At 41.4% G+C, this 20,638-nt stretch overlaps 1 protein-coding gene across 1 annotated transcript in view; it reads left to right on the top strand.

Annotated features, from left to right (window-relative positions):
- Positions 1–20,638, top strand: part of fndc3ba (fibronectin type III domain containing 3Ba) — a 116,795-nt gene that overhangs the window by 28,457 nt on the left and 67,700 nt on the right. The window contains 2 exon segments of the mRNA XM_042500169.1: positions 4,460–4,605; positions 8,319–8,394. Of these exon segments, the coding sequence (XP_042356103.1) occupies positions 4,489–4,605; positions 8,319–8,394 (193 nt within the window). The 5' untranslated portion in view covers positions 4,460–4,488.

The following is a 20,638-nucleotide window of genomic DNA, read 5'->3' as shown; positions in this document are numbered from 1 at the left end:
GCATTTATGCTGAGCATCCACAATACTCCTGAGTTTTGGAAAATCTAAAATAGAGACCTTTCTTAACAACCAACCGCGGAGTGGACAATCTGCCTCCTGTTTACACAGGTTTGCACATGCCTAGTGTACATGAATGATCATGGGATGTGTGTTTTCAGGCATGTTAGTATGGATGAAGATTACCCCTAAAACAATGCTAAAATGTTTGGGTGTGAGGAGATAATTTCCATTTTAAAATGCAAACATATTAGTGTGAATGTAGTCATAGTATGACACATAACCTCCCTTGCAAGATGAGCTAAAATGCATCAATTTGTGAGCTTTAGATGTACCGGTTGGCAAATGTTGTCTCCAGACAGTGACTGGCTGTTTCCAATGTTTCCATTCTTTATGCTAAGGAAAGCTAACCCTCCTCTGGCTCTTACTTCATATTTGATCTGCAGACATCTTCTCAGCTCAGTATCGGCATGAAAGTGAGCGAGTGCATTTCCCAACGTGTTTATCTGTTTCTCTCTCTCTAATATGGATGAACTGACCCTTAGAAAATGGAACTAACAACAGACCACAACTTACTTTGTAGACAATTTTGCTTTCAGACACATTAATGATAGCTCTTATTCTATTGCTTTTATTTTTCGGTGGTTTATAGAAAATGGCTTTTCCAGTTGAAATTCCTCGCTTCCTGTATGCAGAAAAGCTTTCCTGTTGATAACACTGCCCAACACTAGAAATCATTTTGTGATATCAGACAAAACTCAGTCTGACACTGCCTTGACTCTGACTGGTTTTCATGGGGAGGGGGATTCAATTTTCCCCAACCTATCACTAGAGACCAACATATCCGCCTTAATTTAATGTCATTTTAAGTCAACACTTGCATGAAGCCATGCCACCATACTGGTCTTGCTGGAGTTTTAAGAGCAGAGCGGTTTTAGTTCCAGATTTTGCTACGGAGTGAGTGATCTTGACTATACTACATTATTGCTGCTGTTACACTGAGACTAAACATTGTGCTGTGCTTGTTCAAACTTTAGAACTTTGCTTGGAAAACAAAGAAAATCTTTGAATATTCATATCGATCAGTGCACCACTTGAGAGTGGCCTTAGTATCATATGACACTCATTGGCTAATGATTTGCTTCCAGGGGTGCACATTGCATCTGTTGATCATCAACTGAGAAACTGCTGTTTCATGTCACGGCGCCAGATGAATCCTCAATTCTTTGGAGTAAACTGACTCACAAGTCTGGACCCCAGCAACAGAATTCCTTGAACATTATTCAAGGAGCGTACATCGTCTGAATCTCATTCCTGCTTGTTATTCAAGCTGATGAGTATTCATGAGTACAAAGATATAATGAATTTCTGCAGGAAATGAGGGGTTATTTTAAGATCACAGGGTTATTGGACGAGATGTCTCGGACTTCTCCTTTTCATTCGCTCTCCGTTTATCATAGAAGCCGGTCCTTCATTTACTCATTCCCTCTCTCTTCCTCTCTCCTTTCTTCTCTGTCTCGCTCTCCTCTTTTTCCTGGCAGACTTGAGAGTGGTGTTACCATCTGTCTGTGATGTGTCCTGGACGCAACTCTTCAGTGTGTGTGTGAGTGCGTGCATGCATGCGTGTATTCAAGGCAGGATGGCCAGGCTGAGCTGGGAACGGGGCTCAGATGGAGTTAAGAGGGAGAATTTAAGTCAGAGGAAGAAAAAAATCAAGGTCTCAAAGAGTCAGAAAGGCAAGACGGACACAGAGAGTGATGTGTGTGTTTATGTTGCCACAGCATGGGCCACAGCTGTGTGATCCAGTAACCCTTTGAAAGACCTCGTCAGTGCTAGAGGACGACCAGCTGAAAGAAAAGACACACAATGACACACAGCTGTTTTCAGAGGAATGCAGTGTGTTAGTATGTGCACATTAACTGCACATGTATGTCAGACATGGATATATTTCTTAACTGTATGAAAAGCAAATCCCTAATGCATATGCTCATGTCTGCTAATAGCAGCTTACAGCTATTAGTCAGTAGCTCTTTAGCAGTGATTTCACTCACCAGCGTTGTATTGAAACACCTACTATGTCATTCAGCAATCTACCTCTGGCCATAAATCTCTGTGTGTTTGCGTATGTGTGCATATGTACAGTATGTGTTTGCTTTCGGGAACATTTTGGCTTAAGTTTTTTTGCGTATCTGTTTTATATGTGTGTGTGTGTTCTCCCAGGAGAGGGCATATACAGCATATCACAGCTGACGCAAGCGTATCGGAACGTCAGCGGTTTTTGCTGTGTGTTTTCGTAAGCACATACAGTATGACTGATAAATTTTGGGTTAGCAGCTTGGTTAAACCCCAATCAGGACCATGTGCACGGCTGCCACACGTCTATTTTTTTGGTTCTTGCCCTATAGCCAATTAGGTGAAACCATGTCATTTTCCACTTAAGATGAATGGCCTCGCTTGTTTTTTTTGTTTTTTTTTTCTCATAATTATGCTTTTTGGTTGTACTGCTATTATTATGCAAGCAGAGAAACCATATACAGATTTAGCTCTCTGGGTTAGTCTCCAAAAAGAGCAGCATCTCCATTGACCCCAAAAGGCCTCGGAAGACGTCCTTTTCTTGCTATGTTTATATCTGCTGTGTGCTGCGTTAACAAAGCTAACAGCAGGTGCAGTAATCCCCATTCACCTATCAAACTAAGACTCTATTCATCCAATGTTTCTCTTTTTCAATAATCCTCCAAACAGGATATTCACTGTGATCCCTCCTGTATTTTACAAGACTATTGTTGATGATGAGGTGCTTTGAATTAGTCTCTCACTCTCATCTCTGTTTTCCGCTGTCTCTTTCATCTTTTTTCTTTTATATTGACATGATGTGACTTGTTGTATTTTACCAAAGCAGCTATGCCTTTACAAAGCCAGTATAAGAGGAAAAGACAGCACATTAGGAAATGCCATGTCCTCTATCTCTTCCTATTTTCTGTTCTCTTGTACATTACACAAGGTTATCATTCTTCCCTTTGTTGACTAGACCAATTATCTATCTTTCTCATTGTTCGCCTTTCCTAGATTAAACCTTTTTGGATCCCCTCATTGTAGCCTATTCTTGTATGTGTAATGCCAGTGTTCGTAAAGTTATCTGCCATGTTTCACATACACCTCTGTTATTAGAAAGACATCTTGGATTTGATCCAGGTTCTTATCTGAATTGGAATGGAAACCACATAGCTACAGTAAACCAAATGGAAACAGACAAATTTAATAAAAGTTCCTTGACTATGCAAAGAGGTTTTCACGGTCACATGAAGTGGAAAACTGTTTTGTTGATGGGGAAAATGCACAATAAACATTACTGGAAACACACTGGATGGCTGAACTAAATCAGGTTTGGCATCATTGGCCTCATATTTCATTGTACAGCAGTTGAAGGAATAGTTTTGTAAAATGCACTAATTTGCTTTCTTGCTGAGAGTTAGCTTGGTGATTGACTATAGACTATGAAAATAATAGATGTAGCTATCATGACTTCACCCATTGGTTTATGGACGTCTTTTTTGAAGCCTTTGGCATTTCGATAATTGCCATCTTGGGTTTTTGGAGCCAGACCATATTTGGGCAAGAGGCTGGAGCCAAGGTGAAGTGAGGGGGTTATCTGACTGAGAAGCTGAGTACTCCACCTGCAGACTGTCACTCTGAGTGGACACTACTTGGGGTTATGGTAAGAGTGACAGGATAAGCCAATCAAAGGCAGAGTTGGGCAGAGAAAGGTGGATCATGCCTTTGTTACCCTAGGAAACTCTAATTCACGTTTAGGAAGGAGGTGTGTTCAGATTGAAAGGTGACACTGATGTGGCATGGAAATTTCAAAATATAAGTATGTCCCAAAGATGACAGTATGCATTTATGTTTTCATTTTGCATAACTAATATTTGATCATTGGTCACTGAATCAATATATTCACCCAGATCAATGTATTGTTACACCCCTAATGTAGGCAGAGCTATGCTAAGTTAGCCTAATTGGCTCTTGCTGCATCAAACTTCTGGTTAAAGTTTTGGTGAGAAAGTAAACATATTTCTCAGAATGTCAAACAAATTTAAAAAAAAAAAGGGGGGACATATTGGAATTTAAATTCTGTCCAGCATTATCAAATGTTGTGCCCTTTATTGGTTATACATAGGCTATATACAGGCATATTTTATACCTTTGGATGAAAGTTTGAAATATGGCCAACTGCTGCAGATAGTTAAGATCATGCTTCCCTTATTTCTTATAGTAGACATTTTTTAAGTGTTGGAATCTTTAAAGCAGTACTGGGAAAAACCTAATCTGGTTTTCGCTTTCTATGTCAAAAATAGATTCAGGTCCCTTTTTTGGTCACTATACGTGTGTGTCTGTTAATAACATAACAGTACTGACGTGCACTGTTCCACTTTTTTTTCTCTTTCTCTCTGTACTTTCTCAGGTAGGGCAGTTCAGTGAATTTCTCCATGAATGTACGTCACAATGATGATGACAGACCAGATTCCACTGGACTTGGCTCCGCCCCCCCTCCTGAACGGGGAGGTCCCTCTCATGCCTCACATGGTTAACGGTGACGCAGCGCAGCAGGTAAACACTCATGCAGATTCACACATACACGTCTGTCATTTGCATGCAGAATGAACACACAAATGCATCCACCTCCTTTCAACATACCTGTGTTGCCATACACGCACACACGGACCAGATGCATGCAAGAATACACATCTAAACAGTCGTGCAAGCGCTTCTCTTTGTTATCATTTCATCACGTGTTGCTGCCACAGGTAATGAACAGTTGCCAGGCTGTTACAGTAAAGGGTTTGTCATGTAACAGGAACAAGAATAGACAGACGCATGCAGGCGCACACACTGGCATCATTCAGTCCGAGGGACGTTACTTTACGCAGCGTATAACTGGCTCCATTGATGGATCCCAGGCCTTAGCTTAAATTACTGTGGAAAAAGATTCTACCGCGTCTCTTAGGCTGACTGATCTTATCAGATGCTGCAGAGCCAACTGGATCACCTTCAAAGAGCAAAAACCCCACCCGAGCTCTGCACAGGCGAGAGGAAGTGATCGATGTAATTAAAAGCATCACAGTTAATTGACCTGGGTCTTATCCTGCTGTCACAGATACATTTTAACACCGTGTGCTTTCGGTTGATGACATGATGATGTTTATGCATCGTCCCCGGTTTGTTCCCCCACAGCCCAGAGGAAGCATGGTGGGAGTGTTTTGGCTGCGAGACATAACAGTTAGGGAGGGTTTTGGCTGTAACACACAGCAGTTAGGGAGCTCTTTTTATTGTAACACCCTGCAGTTTAAACTTGGTTCCCAGTGTGGAATCAGGGATCTAGACCGATGATTATATAGATTTGACTCTGCTGCATGCATGTGTCCATGTTTGTGTGTATTTGTTTGTTTCTTGGTCTGTCATACACCGTGTGTGTTTTTTTTTAGCCTTTTTTGGTAGTTTGCGTGGGCACCAAGTGTCTGTGTTGAGTCTGAGCACATACTTGTGTGTTTGTGTTTGTCTGCTTTTTGTCTATCAGCTTTCCTGTCTGTCTATCTGTGTCTACCTGCCTACACCTGTCTATGTGTGTTTATCTGTGTCTGTGTTTAATCGGTGCATGCAGGCAAAGACATCAGATACACTGTTACAGTGTAAGAGCATATCATTCTACAATATTTCATGTGGTTGTTATGTTGAAATAGAAAGGTAACTGTAACTCAGTGGGATTTCTCATTGAGGGTTTCTTTCATTTTCCTTTCTGCAAAAGTAAAACATGTTCCGGGAGGTTTACTATCCGCATACTAACGGGAGTTAGTGTCTACTTACATTACTTGCTATTGGAATTTGAACCTTTTATGAATTAAAATAATACACAGATTTGTTAGTATTCAGACAATATGAACGGTTTTCTCCCTGTACATAATTGAGTTGAGCGTGTTGAATTGTTATCAAATTCATCATCGTTTCTTTCATCGTATGTGTTTCTCTACCTTTTATTTTCCAATCTAAAAAATGTTTCCAACATTCTCACATCTAGCAACTGGATTGGCAAGGTAGTTGGTGACATTAAATTTGTGGCAGATTAGGCATTTGGAAAATAGTTTGTGTTAAGAAACCAGAAATATTATAATAATATTCAAAATTATTTTGTGGACAAATTAAGTGAACTGTATACCTGGGTTTTCAGATAAACTTTGAATTTTTTACAACATCACTTTGGCTATTTATCAAATATGCCTCCCAAAACTCAGGGTTATTGTTGACACACTTTTCCATAAATTGTGGTCAAAGTTGAATTATGTTAATGTTGCATATGTTGAGACTGCAGGCCAAAGTGTCCCAAATTATTATTATTTTTTTGTTGTTGCTCATTTGTGAGCCAGATTGGATTTCTTTTTCATTACTGTGAAAAACACAAACCACTTTGAATCTCATCTTTTCAATCATGATTTCGACCACTTTATGTGATCCCAAATCAGATACATGTCTGAGGTTTTTGCTACGTGGCCTGAGTCTGAACAGTCATGTCAGAGTTCATGCGACTTAACGTCACTCAAGAATGACATTCATCACAATCTTGCTCTGTCAGAAGTCACTTGGTTTATGTGAAGCCATTCGTGTCACGATCCCACCATTCCTGGCTCTGATTCATCCACTCACACCACCATGCGGAAGTAGCAGCCATCGCTCCACAAAAAGCTATAATTAAAAATTTGGCTCTCTTTCACCTCATACTTGTCCTTGTTATCATCTGCTAATGAATCTGCTGGCTTCCACTGCACATCAATGTATTACTGAAACCGTATACGCTGGCTTCAGTGGCCTCCACGCTGCGTGTGACAGCTTTCGTATTGTTCTTTTGTGCACGGGGTCAGTTCAGCATATGAGCAGCTTACACTGAAATCTGATTTTGGCCACATTTAAAAAATAATGTGAACAGTCAAACAAAAAATGGGGTTTGAATAATGAAACCAAATTGAGCGCTAAGGTTCGCATGACCTGGAACAGCTTTTAACTGCTGCCTGGAGACGTCGACAAAATAAAAGTGATCCTCAACTAGAAAAAAAAAAATATTGATAGCCTAGCCAAAGAGGGTTTTTGGAAAACACCACCCAGCCAGTCAGATGTTTTATGCTGTTGAATCAAAATATAGAAGTAGTTAAACTTAAAAATATGGTTTTTGCATATTTTTAAGGTAAGAGACATTCTTTTGTCAGTTTGTCTTTATTCTAACTTCTAAATTAAATTATGTGAGTGTATTTAACTATAAGCCTCAGCTCATCATTCTATTGAAACATAACAAATATGCCATATGACTGTTTTACACATACTACAATGTTGGCTTTTGTAAGTTTATACATAACACATGCATATATACGCATCACTCCTCACACACCCACCCACATGGTTTGAAATGGGGTTTTCTCAGTCCTTGGGAAACATGGGTCGCCCTGTACTATGCTGGGGTTCCCATAGCAACAGCAGCCGCTGCAGCAGACAGAGCAGGAAGTGTGTGTGTGCGTGTGTGTGTGTGTGTCTGAGGGAGAGGAGCAGGTTAGCGCTGAGATGGGAGAGCATGCAGACACTACAGGAGGAACGCAGGATATGAGGATTTTACAACGGCACACCTGTAGAGCATAGACGGGGCTGTGCTCGCGTGTGCATGCATGTGTGCCTGAATACATGTGTGTGTAATGGAGGGTCACCTGTTTCATGTCTACAGCCATGTGTACACTCTGAACAATCTGTATGCGGAGAATATGACGGTAAGGTGCATGCACACTCCCTTCCGGCATATTCAGCAGAAACACTGGGGAATCAAAACTGTGTCACATCCTCCGGCTTCATTTGTGTGTGTTCACCTGTCTGTGTGTTTAAATTGTGATAAATGCATCCGTTAGTGTGTGTAATATTTGTGTGCACTGGTTTTAGTGGTTTCCTGCCAGTCAGTGTGGTTTAAACAGAAAGGCTTTTCTCCCATCAGGGTGTGTGAGACAGCAGCATTGTCTCACCATTAGCTTATCTAACACCTCATTCATATGTGTGTGAACTCTGTGTCCGCCCTACTCTGGGATCCAGTGCTTATTGTGTGTTATGTCACATCTGCAAGCCTATTGGCTGCCCAGCAGAGAGTCTGTCCAGTTTTTGTGATTGTTGAAGATGGATGTATGTTTATGATTATACATGGCAGATTTTTTTTCCCTTGTTACCTTCTGATTTTAATCAGGTAATCTGATGTTTGCTTTTTAACTGTGTGGTTCTTTGTGTGTGTGTTGTTGGTACAGGTAATCCTGGTGCAGGTGAACCCGGGGGAGACGTTCACCATCCGGGCAGAGGACGGCTCACTGCAATGCATCCAGGGTGAGTCCCGTCCCATGCTGTATTATTATATTATCATATTAACATGTGGCCTGGTGGCTGCTCTGATGTGTGTCACTTTGACACTGAGTATTTCCCATAATTGTAATTATACGCTGGCTGCACATGCTTACAAGATGTATGATGTTTCAAAATGCAATTTAATTTTTTTACAAGAATGTAATATCTTTAAAAAAACAGCAAATCAACTTCACAATATTTCTAGAGCATAATGTGTGTTTTTTAAGTTATGTTTTTCTGTACTTCCATGGGAGCAATTGGGTTCTGTTTATTAGAGTTTTTATTTTAAAAATGGGGACTTTAAACTGGCTTAAAGAGACAGTTTATCCCAAAATCAAAAAAAACATATTTTTCATCTTACCTGTAGTGCTATTTGTTGGTCCAGATTGTTTTAATGTCAGTTGCAGAATGTTGGAGATATCGGCCATAGAGTTGTTTGCCTTCTCCAATATAATGGAGCTAGATGGCACTTTGCTTGTGGTGCTAAAAAAATTACATTTGAAAAACTCAACAGCAAAGTCTCTTTACAGAAATCATGACCTGGTTACTCAAGATAATCCAGAGACCTTGTCAAGAACAGTTTCATGTAGGAACTATTTTCTCTCTACCAAACTACACCCATCAACTTTATCAATGTGCCGAGGGAAGTGTGCATCTTGTCATGAACAGGAGGCTCGTGACAGTGTGAGATGTAAATGTTAAGCTCATCCTCCTCGGCTGAGCTGTACCCTGAGGTGAGGTGAGCTAACAGTAGATGAACACTTCCTTTTGCATGGTGATACAGTCGGGGGGTGTAGTATGATAGAAAGAAAACAGGAGTAAGCGTGCATCTACTGCTCACTCACTAAGAACCACTAAGCTAGCTAACGTAACATGCTATTAATGTTTACATCTCTGTCAAAAGAACGATCCTCTAGCCCATGAGTAGATGCACACTTCCTTCTGCACAGTGATACAGTTTGCAGGTGTAGTTTGGTTCAAAAGAAAATAGTTCCTACATAGAACTGCTCACAACAAGGTCTGTGGATTATCTTGAGTAACATAAAAATCACGATTTCTGGAAGACACATCGCTGGTTGGATTTTATAAAAAAATGATTGACTGATTTTGGGGTGAACTGTCCCTGACACAGGGAATATCATTCTAGTTTTTCTTTACTGTGAGGTGATACAGGTGAAAGCATGAGTTCTTGGGAAGTTGAGGAGCTGACTCTTAAAATGAGAATGCTTTAACTTTCCACCAGCATATTATTGGATCAGTCTTTCAACTGCATCACCACACAGCAGTATTGTGATGAAGCATTGGCTCTAAGTTTCTTCTTTCAAAACTGTACAAAAAATTTAAAATTATAAGCTGTAATATTCAAAGTGTTTGATTGACACTGGTGCACAAACTCAAGATTAGTGCTTTATTGTAGTCTTGCAGGAGAGCAGGCAATAATGCAGCACTAAGGGTGAGAAAAGTGAGGAGGAAATGCTCGCATCTATATTTGTTATCGCCAAATTAATAAATACAAGTTGAAAGCATCGTCAGTGACGGACTGGGACAGAGCGGGCAGCCATTGTCTCACTCTCCGGCTGCATCTGATATCAGTACATGAAAAGAGTGGAAATGTAAGCCACTTAGAGGCTCTTAAAAAGACGGAAGGAGGTGGCAGGAACACGGGGAATTCCCCAGCGCTTGTGGAATCGCGTCTCACTTTGATGATGTCAGCAGAGTAAGCTGTTGCTCAGAAAACGTTGAAAGGGCGCCTTTGTTTTCCTCTCAATCTCTCTCCAATCTGTCCATCTCTCACTTCTTCTCTCGCTCTTTCTTTGCCCTCTGTGAAGGTTTTCTTTGAGTGAGAGCACTTTTGGCTCAGATGCTGACGCCCCCCTCCTGCAACCCCTCCACCTCCACCACCCTACACACTATGTTGTAACTAATTACAGCCCGCCTCCTTTTCTCTGCCCGCCATGTAATTCAATTTTTCCCTGAAAATCAGAGGGATTGCCCTGGGCAGAGCTTAGAGACACAGATAATGCCAGATAGTAACAGTGCTTGATAGGATGGATGGATGTAAAGATGTGCAGATACAGTTGTCAAATAAATGTTCAGATATGGATCAATGAGTTGTGGAAAGATGGATGAAAACAGATGAAAGGATGGTTTCATGTGCACAGTGAATAGATTAATGGGACACTGATTTGCAAAAAGACACAGCATTGACGTAGTTGGGGTCTGGCGGTTGACTGTTTATTTGTGCGGGTGCACTTGCATGCAAAATTTAGCATCAGGCACAGTGTGTATCTGTGCTTTTTTGGGTGCCTTTTACTACAGTCAACGACAGTTAATTGGGCGGGTGGCTGGGGGCTCAGGGTCATGTTTGAATGCACATATTATTAATGTGGAGGGCCACACACACACTCTCTCTCGCTCTGTCTCTATCTGGAGGAGGTCACCGGGTTTAATGAGAGGTGGAGTGTGGCAGTGTGTTCTGAAGGCGAACTGAGTCGCTCTTTAGACAGAGACTTGGTGTGATTACTGAGACCTCAGAGCTCTGGGTTTTTTGCGCATGCTTGTGTGTGTGTGTTTGTGCTTATGTGCAAGTGTGTGTGACAGAGAGCAAGATTACAGAGACCTCAGGGCACAACCAGGGACCAGCTTTTATATAAAGTAACCTCTGTTTAGCTGCTGCACTGCGGTGCATGCATGCAAACATGCATACACGTACACACACAGGCACAGATGCTCTGCCAAGGCAGAACCAGCCTGGAGATGTCGACGCAGCAGCCGAAAGAGATTCTTTCATATGAGACTTCAGCTTTCCGTCTTTTTCCCTCTTTTTCTCCTCTCCACTTCTTTGGTTCTTTTCTGCCTCTACCTTAAAGCAGCGAAGAGATTATTGTATTTGTTGGATTGATGTTAAGTACTGCTCATTAGCCACACCACCACTAAATACTGCTGGCTGAATTATGCTCTTTTATTTGGACTGCAAGTTTACACAGAATTTTATTAACAAATTCCATAACCTCAGGGCACATAAAATCCTTTTAGAGCTGCGCCATGCACTGTCGGATAATTCAGGTTTGCTCTGAAATGTAGAAGTTACTTTCAGCAGTTTTGTCACTTATGTTGCTTTCCCTGCTCTCTTGCTTTCTTTCTGAGTCTGTGTCATTTTGCTTCTACGACTTAATGGGTGTGTCTTTGTGCCACACTGAATCTTAAATCCCTTCCTGTATCACTCGTTAATTAGCATGTAGTGGGTGTGTGTGTGTGTAAGTGCCCACATGTCTCCATCCCATGTTTAAACAGACTGACCTCTCGGTGCTTCGGAGGTCAGCCTCAACTGACCCCCCTCCCCACCCCCCAGCTCCCAGGCTATCTCTCACCGTCTCATTGGGTTGCTCTCATGTATCCACTCTTCTCCCTTATTTCCCCTCCCCCTCTCCCCCCTTTCTCTCTCCCTCCCCCACTAAGACCATTCCCCTGAGCTTTCCCACACTCACATCAAAGAACAAAACTCTAGAGGGTGTGTTAGAGCACCCTGCTATGGAATGTGAGTGTGTTAATGTGTGTGTGTGTGTGTGTGTGTGTGTGTGTGTGTGTGCATGCGTTTGTGTGTGTGTGTGTGTGTTTCTATGTGTGTTTTACAAGGCTGTGTTGGTTTGCTGTGTTGTTTGCTCTTTGTTGGGCTTTTATGAGGGATGATGAGGACATGGGGTGAAGAGCAGGAAGCTGTGTCCTGCCAGGGCGGACGTGACGTCATGAGGCATGGAGGGCACCGCAGGTCTGCTGAAGAGTGCTTTGTCCTTTGAGATTAAAGGAATACTTCACCCGCCCATGAAATGACCGTATGTAGATCAATAAGTCAACAATGAATTTGTGAAGAAAACTTTTTCTTGCATGCCTTCATGGAAAATGGTGAATATATAGATTTACTAATTGACTGGGGACCAAAATTAACATCAGCAAAATTATATCAAAACACGTGTTTACAACCTCCCACACAACTTGTGCGGTATAATCCAAGTCTCATTTATCTAGTTGTACACTCAAGTACTTCCCAAAGACAGTGCTTGAGTGTACAACTGGGTAAATTGTTGTACCTACGTATACTCTTGGTTTAACAAGAGCTTAGATAAGTTTCAGTTTCTGTTCAGTTTTTGGGGGGAGCGCAGTGGACATGTCACCCTCAACATTCAGAAAATTTGTTTTTTTTTCCCCTAATATAAACATAAAAGTAGCAGAAGACTTTTATTTTGACATACTAAAAGACATAAATTAATGCAGAAAAGGCACACATTGGTGCATGAAAAATCACCAGAACTCATGAAATTTTGATGCTCAAAATTATTTGGAGACCCCAAAACTCCCTGTTTCGAAATTTCAAACAAAACCATGATCAAGTGTGGCATTTCTGGAGTGGCGCAATTGAAAATGTAGTCCTATGTTCAGCTGCTGTCTGGTAAGCCAAGGCTGTTTTTCTCACAAACAATGGTCAAAGTGGACGCTCCCAGTGTGACCTCAGTGATGTGGTCACTGCACCAGCTGTGCGCACATGTTTCTTTGCATGTGTGTCATCTGGACAGAGCAGAATATGAATCATGCCATGGTCTGTCTTGTATTTTACCAGCAAATGTGTACTGATTGTTTGCTCTCCCTCTTTGTGTCTCCCTCATTGTTCCTCTCTCTCCCTCTGTGGGTGCATCCTAATTCTGTTATTTCATATCTCTGCGCTCCTGAAATCGATCGGTCTTTAAGGACGTTCCACTTACCTTATTTGTGCTCAGAGTCGCTTAGACGGAAAATAACACAAGTGTAGACTCCAGGCAGAAGTCTTTTATCAGACAGACACTTGCCATTGGAAATGTGTCAGTAATTGGATGCTTCATTGAAACCACATCACACTGCAGTGATATTAAATTACTGATGTGGATAGACAAATATTGTCAATAACTCAGGTGGAATAATAAAAAATGTTCTGTTTACTGTTTTTACAGACCTACAGCTTGTATAACAAAATAGTTAACCCTTTATTGGTTAGCTACTGATATTATTTTTAAACCGGTTACGTATGTCGGCCTATAGATTAGTGTTGCTACTCCTCAATTTACTGACTTGGATCCAATGAGAGCTGTTCTGAGAATGGTAGAAATGCAACTACTACATTGCAACTTGTTCATATTAAAATGGCTAGCCAGCTCTTTTGTCAGCAAAGCAAGCAGAAAATAAAAGGGCAAGAAATTTACACCACAAAACATCAAAATTTCACCACCTCTAAATATATTGGGCTTTGAATTTTTTTGTGAAGCTCATTGAGTCAATGGAGTGCCGAGCCTCAAGGAAAGACCTCATTTTTCTTATTTGTTATTAAAAATTAGCCAGATAGTAAGTGGTTGATAACTGTTGGGTTATTGAAAGCAAAATTAAGCGAAACTGACATCCCTAATGACAAAGTACAGTTTTCTTGCGGTTGTCATTCTAATTGTCTCTTGGCATTGTTTCCATACTTTGAGAGTGCAGAGATCAATTACTGTGCCAGACAGAAGTGACAGTGAACCAGACCTATTTATTTTTTACAAAATGCCTCAGTGACTTAATTGCAATCACAAATTATGAGGCGTCATCAGAATCTGGGATAAACCAGGGATAATGCATTACAAGCAAAAACAAATTGATAAATGCAGATGCAAGTCATGCACATTAAGTGTCTGATCAGTCACTGACGTCAATTCAGATGATTTGTGTTTCCTCGATTTCCCACCTCCTTGCATCGTCTCCACGTTTCTTAAGTGGGAGGAACTAAAATGAGGGGATGATGAAGGGGATTGAGATATACCCTGTGTTTTTCTGCCCTTTCATCATTCAGCCTCTCTGTCCCTTTCTCTATTTTTGTCTCACTACGCTTGTCTCAGTTTCTCCCCGCTTCAGTGTTTGTCTGAGTCGGATGGACGATGCTGATATTCCTCTTTCTGGCTTCACTGCATCACTACACAAGCACGCTGAGCTTCTCTTTCAGTCAGTCTTCTCCCGGAGTGTGCACTTCCACACTCAGGGCCCTTTGATGTAAATGGAAATAGCTGGTTGAGAGAAATATGGTGGAAAGTCTCGCGGCCTGTGTTTACACCGAGCCAGATGGCTCTAAACAAGCTGGGGGTAAAGGCACAAATACTCTTTTCCTAGAAGGGCTTAATTTAGAGGACTGTTTCGGACAGTCCCGTCGCTGCTTGTAACCAGAAGTGGCTGTTTTGGGAACTTTTCAAACCTGTTGTAAAATCCAAATCCAACCAGAATATATGGGACAGTGTGACCATCAAATGAAGCAGGGTTGAAAATGACTGGTATAAGAATGTTGGCTGACGTCTGTATTCTCAGTGTGGATTTGTATGTGTAATGAAATGGATTTATTTTGTGTTGTGATCCCTGATTTCATATATTTAAAAGAAAGTATTAGATATCTTTATCCCTTATTTCATATAATCTATAACAATAGCATGTTATATAATCTAAGGTATTATGTCTTTTGATCCCAAATGTTTAACAAAAAATGTGTGCAGTTGTGTATGGATGTGTGTCTTTGGATGTGTGTGACTAGAAAAATGAGTGTTGGTATTGTTATGCCACTTGCTTGTAGCCACAGGCAAAATGAATCCCATGGCTGATTAACTGTGTTTTGCATATTCATGCAGCGCTTTTATTGGGCATTTTTTTTGTCTATATGGGGCCTTTACAGACATGATTTAGTTCACCTATACCTTGTTGTATTTTGACTAGTGATTGGCAAAAATGACCTACCGAATCTTTACCCTTTTTACTGTCTGGTTTGAACCAGACAGTTGAGTACTCATGAATTTTTGCCTTTTTCCATTTGCTGTTATTGTAGGGCAATGCTCATGCCGTCTGCTATGGTGAGTGAACTAGAAGTGATTGAGATGGATTTAAGTTGAGACCTCAGCCGGCTAATTGTGCATTCATGAGCTGCTTGGTTGGAAATTATTCCAACTTTGACTTGACAGGAGAATGTGCTCACCTGCAGGGAAAAATTTTGGAGAAAGGTGATATTGGTAATATTGGTGACGCAGATGTGGAGGTGATGAATTGAAGTCAGGTTGTTGTAATGTTGTAATGTAATAATTTAAAGATCCACTTAATCACAAAATTTCAGTCCAGCTGGGTTATTAGTGCTTGTGTGCCGTAACTTTTCCGTAAGCATATTTCAATCGTAAACATTATAAGACTTTAAAATTAAATTCTGCTTCATAATTTATCAGCAACGTCTCACCATCAACATTATATTGAAATTACAAAGCGTACCTACATACAAGTGGCATGCTGAATCATGCATTAAGATGAATATTTTAACTTTATTCATTCAGCATTATTAATGAAGTATATATGATGACTGGTGATGCATTAAAGATAAGTTTTTGTGGTGTGGGTAGCAACTGTCAAATCTGAATGAATCTGACAGCAAATTTAGCAAAAAAGTTTTAAAAATTGTTGTTTATATGTATTAATTAGAAGGAACTGATACTGTGAAAAGAATCAGTAATCTTGACTGATTTATCTGAATGTGGTCCTGTGGAAAAATATATGTCCAAAGCAACAACTTTTCATGAGTTGAGGTGTGTTTTTAGCTTTGTGACAATGTTTTCTTTCAGGTATTCCAATAGGATTCAATGTTTTTTTAGCATAAGAAGCACAGGAATTTTCTCAACCCATAAAGGGATCAAATTAACCAAATTTGACAATACATTGTTTTCAATGGATGGCGACATGCCAGTAAGAGATTTTCAAAAATATCATACTGTTGTAGGTTTCACTCTGTATTCCCCGAACCTTCTCCTAACAGGCCAGCCATCATTTAAATCTCCCATCTGTCTTTCAGAACAAGAAACCATATCAAAAGTTTTGCTATAGCAAGCAATAATGCTCAGACAGTGAAGTCTTGTATTTTGAAGTGCAAACATCACTGTACATTTTTTTCTCTCTCCCTTCTATGTATAAAATTGGTGACGACTGCTGAGTCTATATTTATGGAATATGCTTTGCTGGAAAAAAGGGTAATGGGATGATGGGTGGAGAGACACATGATGGTAAGGGATTATATAATAATGAAACCCTCTGTGTGTGTGTGTGTGTGTGTGTGTGTGTGTGTGTGTGTGTGTGTGTGTGTGTGTGTGTGTGTGTGTGTGTGTGTGTGTGTGTGGACTGTGTGTTTGGGCGCACGCATCTGCAGCCAGACCTTTTTTGCAGAGGACATACCTGCAATTTTTTATGCCCTTGGGCCAACTGTAAAACCAGTCCTTGAGGTGTGTTTAGTGTCAGTGTGTGTTTTAATTTTGTGTTATGTCCCATTTGGATTTTGGGAAAGTGGTCACCATGGGAACGGACTCTCACTCCAGGTGGTGTGTAATGGAATGCAGTCCCTCTGGGCACAGTTTGTGTGTGTGTGTGTGTGTGTGTGTGTGTGTGAGTGAGTGTGTGGCATACCTGTCTTTCTCTTTTTCCAGTATTTTCCACTCTAATGTTCTTTGTAAGCAACAAAAGGACAGAGAGGATTGGTTTGGTTCATTTGGCACACAGTACTTAAGAACTTGACTTTTGTGTGTGTGTGTGTGTGTGTGTGTGAGAGAGACAGAGAGAGAGTTGATTGTTGTTGTATGCCCTGCCCAGTGCTCACTTATAAACCCAATGCCCTCACACAGTAGGGCACAGGGAGGCAGAAGGAGGAAGGGAGGGAGGAAGAAATGGAGTGGAAATGAAATGATAGAATGAAGGAAGGTAAATAAAGCAGGAGAGAAGGAGAGAAAAAGGAGGGATAGAGTGAGAGTGGGAGAATCAGACGCTGCATGTCTGGTCGTGTCTGCTGCCATGCATTCCGGGCGAGGCCACTTCCTCCATGCGATGACCCCAGCCACCCCTGCTGCTGCTGACTTGGTCTGGTCTGCCAGCTCCTGGGAAGGCTTTATTTGCTGTCGGGCCTGGCCCGTGAAAGAGTGGGCAAAACTCTGGAGAATACTGTGTCTGTCTTCGTATGTAAGACTGTGTGAAAGTGGATGTGTGTGTGAACAGCAGCTGTGTAGAGTAGAGAGCTTGCAGAATTTTCCAGAGAGAGAAAGAAAGAGAGCTTTTCCAGGGATGAAATTCTTGGCTCCCTTGAAGCTCAGGGTACAGCTGGAGCGCTTCTCCCTCCCTCCGCCCTCGTTCCCTCCTTCTTTCCCTCTCTTTCCGACCTCTTTCACTTCCTCCCTTGCTTCCCTGTCTCTCCTTCTCTCGTGGTATCGATCTTGTTTCTTTTTTAATTTAAGTCTCAAAAGTCCAGCTGAAGTTTTGCTGATTTGCATGCTGTTTTTTTTTTATTGAATTAAATTCATCATAACACTCAAGGGCCCTTTAAAAAAATCCTCTCCACATGTTGCTCATGCAGCATTTCAGATTAGATTTACTTAGACTGGTTGAATCTTAAAGGGATACTTTGCTGATTTTCCACCAGCTTTGTACCAAAACAATGCAGTATTATGTGAAGAAGAACTGTGGTAGACTTTCGAAACTTTTGCTGGCTCTTGGGGCTGTTGCTCAAACCACAGGCCAGGGGTGTGCCATATCATATCATATCATACACAGTAATACTGGTATAATTTTAATATGATAAGAAAAAAATATTTATTTATTAGTTTATTGAATTAGCAGTATGAATCAGCAGTATGCGCCAGTGTAACTAACTGTGCTCCATACCATGTGATTGTGCTAAATAAATTAATGACTGAAATGAAACGGTTAGCAGTGCTGATCAAATACACACAAAGATTCTGTTACGGAGTTGCATGTTTCTCATCTCAAATGTTTTCAGAAACTTGTTTTAGCTTTCTGTTTAACTGTAATATGAGATCAGGACGGCTGCCGTTGTTTCACATGGACAGTCCACATTACGTCATCCACCAGCAGGAGCATTGCATTCTGGTACCTCTTTCTACCTCTTGAACAAAAGCATCCTTTTCCTGTTTTCTCTGGTGATTTAGCACAAATTCCCAAAAATATTTGCATCTTTCAACTGCAGAGATGGCCTGGTTTTATGTGAGGGCCCTCTTTATATCGGTGAAATACGTCTTTAATAAATCAATAAATGAATGGGGTTGTTTTAGCTGCAAGTGGTAATGGGATGCATAGCAGACAAGTACGATGGGGCCTCCTGCACAGCTGCACAGAATACACATGTGGTTGTTTACATTATGCATGTTTAGGTTTCACAGGGAAGCCCCTCTCTTTTTTCCCTTTGCTTAGATCTGATTGGTTGGGGGCGAAGTGTGTGTCAATCAGTGGGATGTCCCAAAAACGGAGGTTGGGGAATGATTGGAGGGACTGGTAGAGAAACGGGTTTGATATTGGTCTAAGAGAGAAGTTGACTTACATACTAATCACTGCACTTCCTTGCTTGTCTGATCAGCCATAGGATGTGCACACTCATAAACACACACACACACACACACAGTGGAATTCAAAGATTGGGAGCGGGGGAAAGTCCCTGCTAATCTAGGACTTCCAGTCTTGCCTTCTTTCTTTCCACTGAGATTCACACGGCTTCTCTTCTGCCCCCTCCTTTCTTTCACCCTACACACACTCTCTCTGCTCTTTGCGGTGGACACAAGCTCCATGCTGTTCAAGATTGTGACTCATACACCAGAAATGCCCCACATTAACATGTGGAGAGATAGAAGGAGGAAAGTGAGGGGAGGGTGGTAGAGGAGTACAGCTGGGTACAAAGTGAGCAGGTTGTGCACAGAGTGGGAAAAAATGAGTAGTAATGACTGAGTCTGTTGCTGTTCCTATAGTAGGTCAAGGTTTGAGAATGTGTTGCATCTCGAGGATTCAAAGGAGGGAGAGAAAAGAGAAAGGAGGGAGGGCAGGAAATGATTGTTAGACTCTGGGTCTGTTTACACACCAACAGCTGTTGCACTTCTTTGCTCTCTCTTTTTCTCACTCACTCTCTCCTTCTAGACATGTAGAGTTGATTAGGGAATGGATACAGTGAGTCATCAGTGTCTGGATTGTGTGTATTTGCGTGTGCACGTGCATGCTTGCACATGTATGTCAGGAGTCTGCGCGTGCCCGCATGCATGGGCGGCAAGAATGATAAGTGGAGAATGTCGCTCCATGCAGTGTGTGTTGTGTGGTTACCGAACCCAAAACAATTATATCTCCAAGCCCAAGAATAGCCTCATGTGATAATACTGGGAAAGATCTAGCTATGTTTCGTGTGTGTATGTGTGTGCGTGTTCATGGTTGTTATGTCTGGATTTGCAGATGTGCGTGTCTCATTTTGTTGTATGTTGTTTGTGCCAAGGTGACCATGATTTCTGTCAGGGTAAACTATTCAAATGTCAGTGCGCTCCACAAGTCAAATGTGCACCAACAGCTGTGTGTGTGTGTCCATGTCAGTGTGACATTTAAAAGTTTATGCACATATGCCCAGGTGTTAATCTAGGCGTATGTCTGCGGTTTTTGAAATGTGTTTGTGTTGGTGCATGTGAGCCACGTACATCTGTGTCCACACGAGTGTGTGGCTGTGAAGGCATGTGTGTGTGTTTGTGCATGTTGAGAGATCTTGAGAACAAAGCATGGCTGGGCTCAGCGTCCCTCCAGACGTTACGTTGCTCTCCTCTGGAGCAGACCCAGCAGCAGAAGTAGGTCGGCCGACAGCACCCCTCCTTTGGGTGGGGGGAGAACCGGAGAGAGATCTGGGCTGGGTGGAGGTATGGGCTGGCACCCAGGCTTCAAGCTGAACACTAAACAGATCTGGGCTTGTATGCTTAATGACCGTTTACACAGCGATCAGGGCAGGATAAGATGTAGACGTTAGGATGGTATTCTAGGAAATTTAACCCTTTGAAACAGTGGTGCTCTCAGAAATTTTTCATAGTGGTGGCCAGACGGGACCCCTGAAAATCTTGAGGTGGTACACCAAAAGCAAAAGCCAAAACTGAATTCATGAACTCACCTCTGCTGTTGAAGTATATAGGAAACAGAAATACAGAAAAGTATGCCCATATGGAGAGTTAACAATGTGTTTTGTCTTGTTATTTTACAGTTAATGTTACTAATTATCTGATGTGCCAAGACTAATACTGGTACAGTTAACATTTTGACTTTCACAGCAATCATCCTGTTGTTAAGTGATATGTATTTTTAAATGCTGGGCGATTCATTTTTCTTCCAATAGGTTGTTTGTCTTTTTTCTTCTAAA

The sequence above is a fragment of the Plectropomus leopardus genome, chromosome 14 (assembly GCF_008729295.1).
Source record: "Plectropomus leopardus isolate mb chromosome 14, YSFRI_Pleo_2.0, whole genome shotgun sequence".
Lineage (NCBI taxonomy): Eukaryota > Metazoa > Chordata > Actinopteri > Perciformes > Serranidae > Plectropomus > Plectropomus leopardus.
This window is presented reverse-complemented; position numbering and strand designations above follow the sequence as displayed.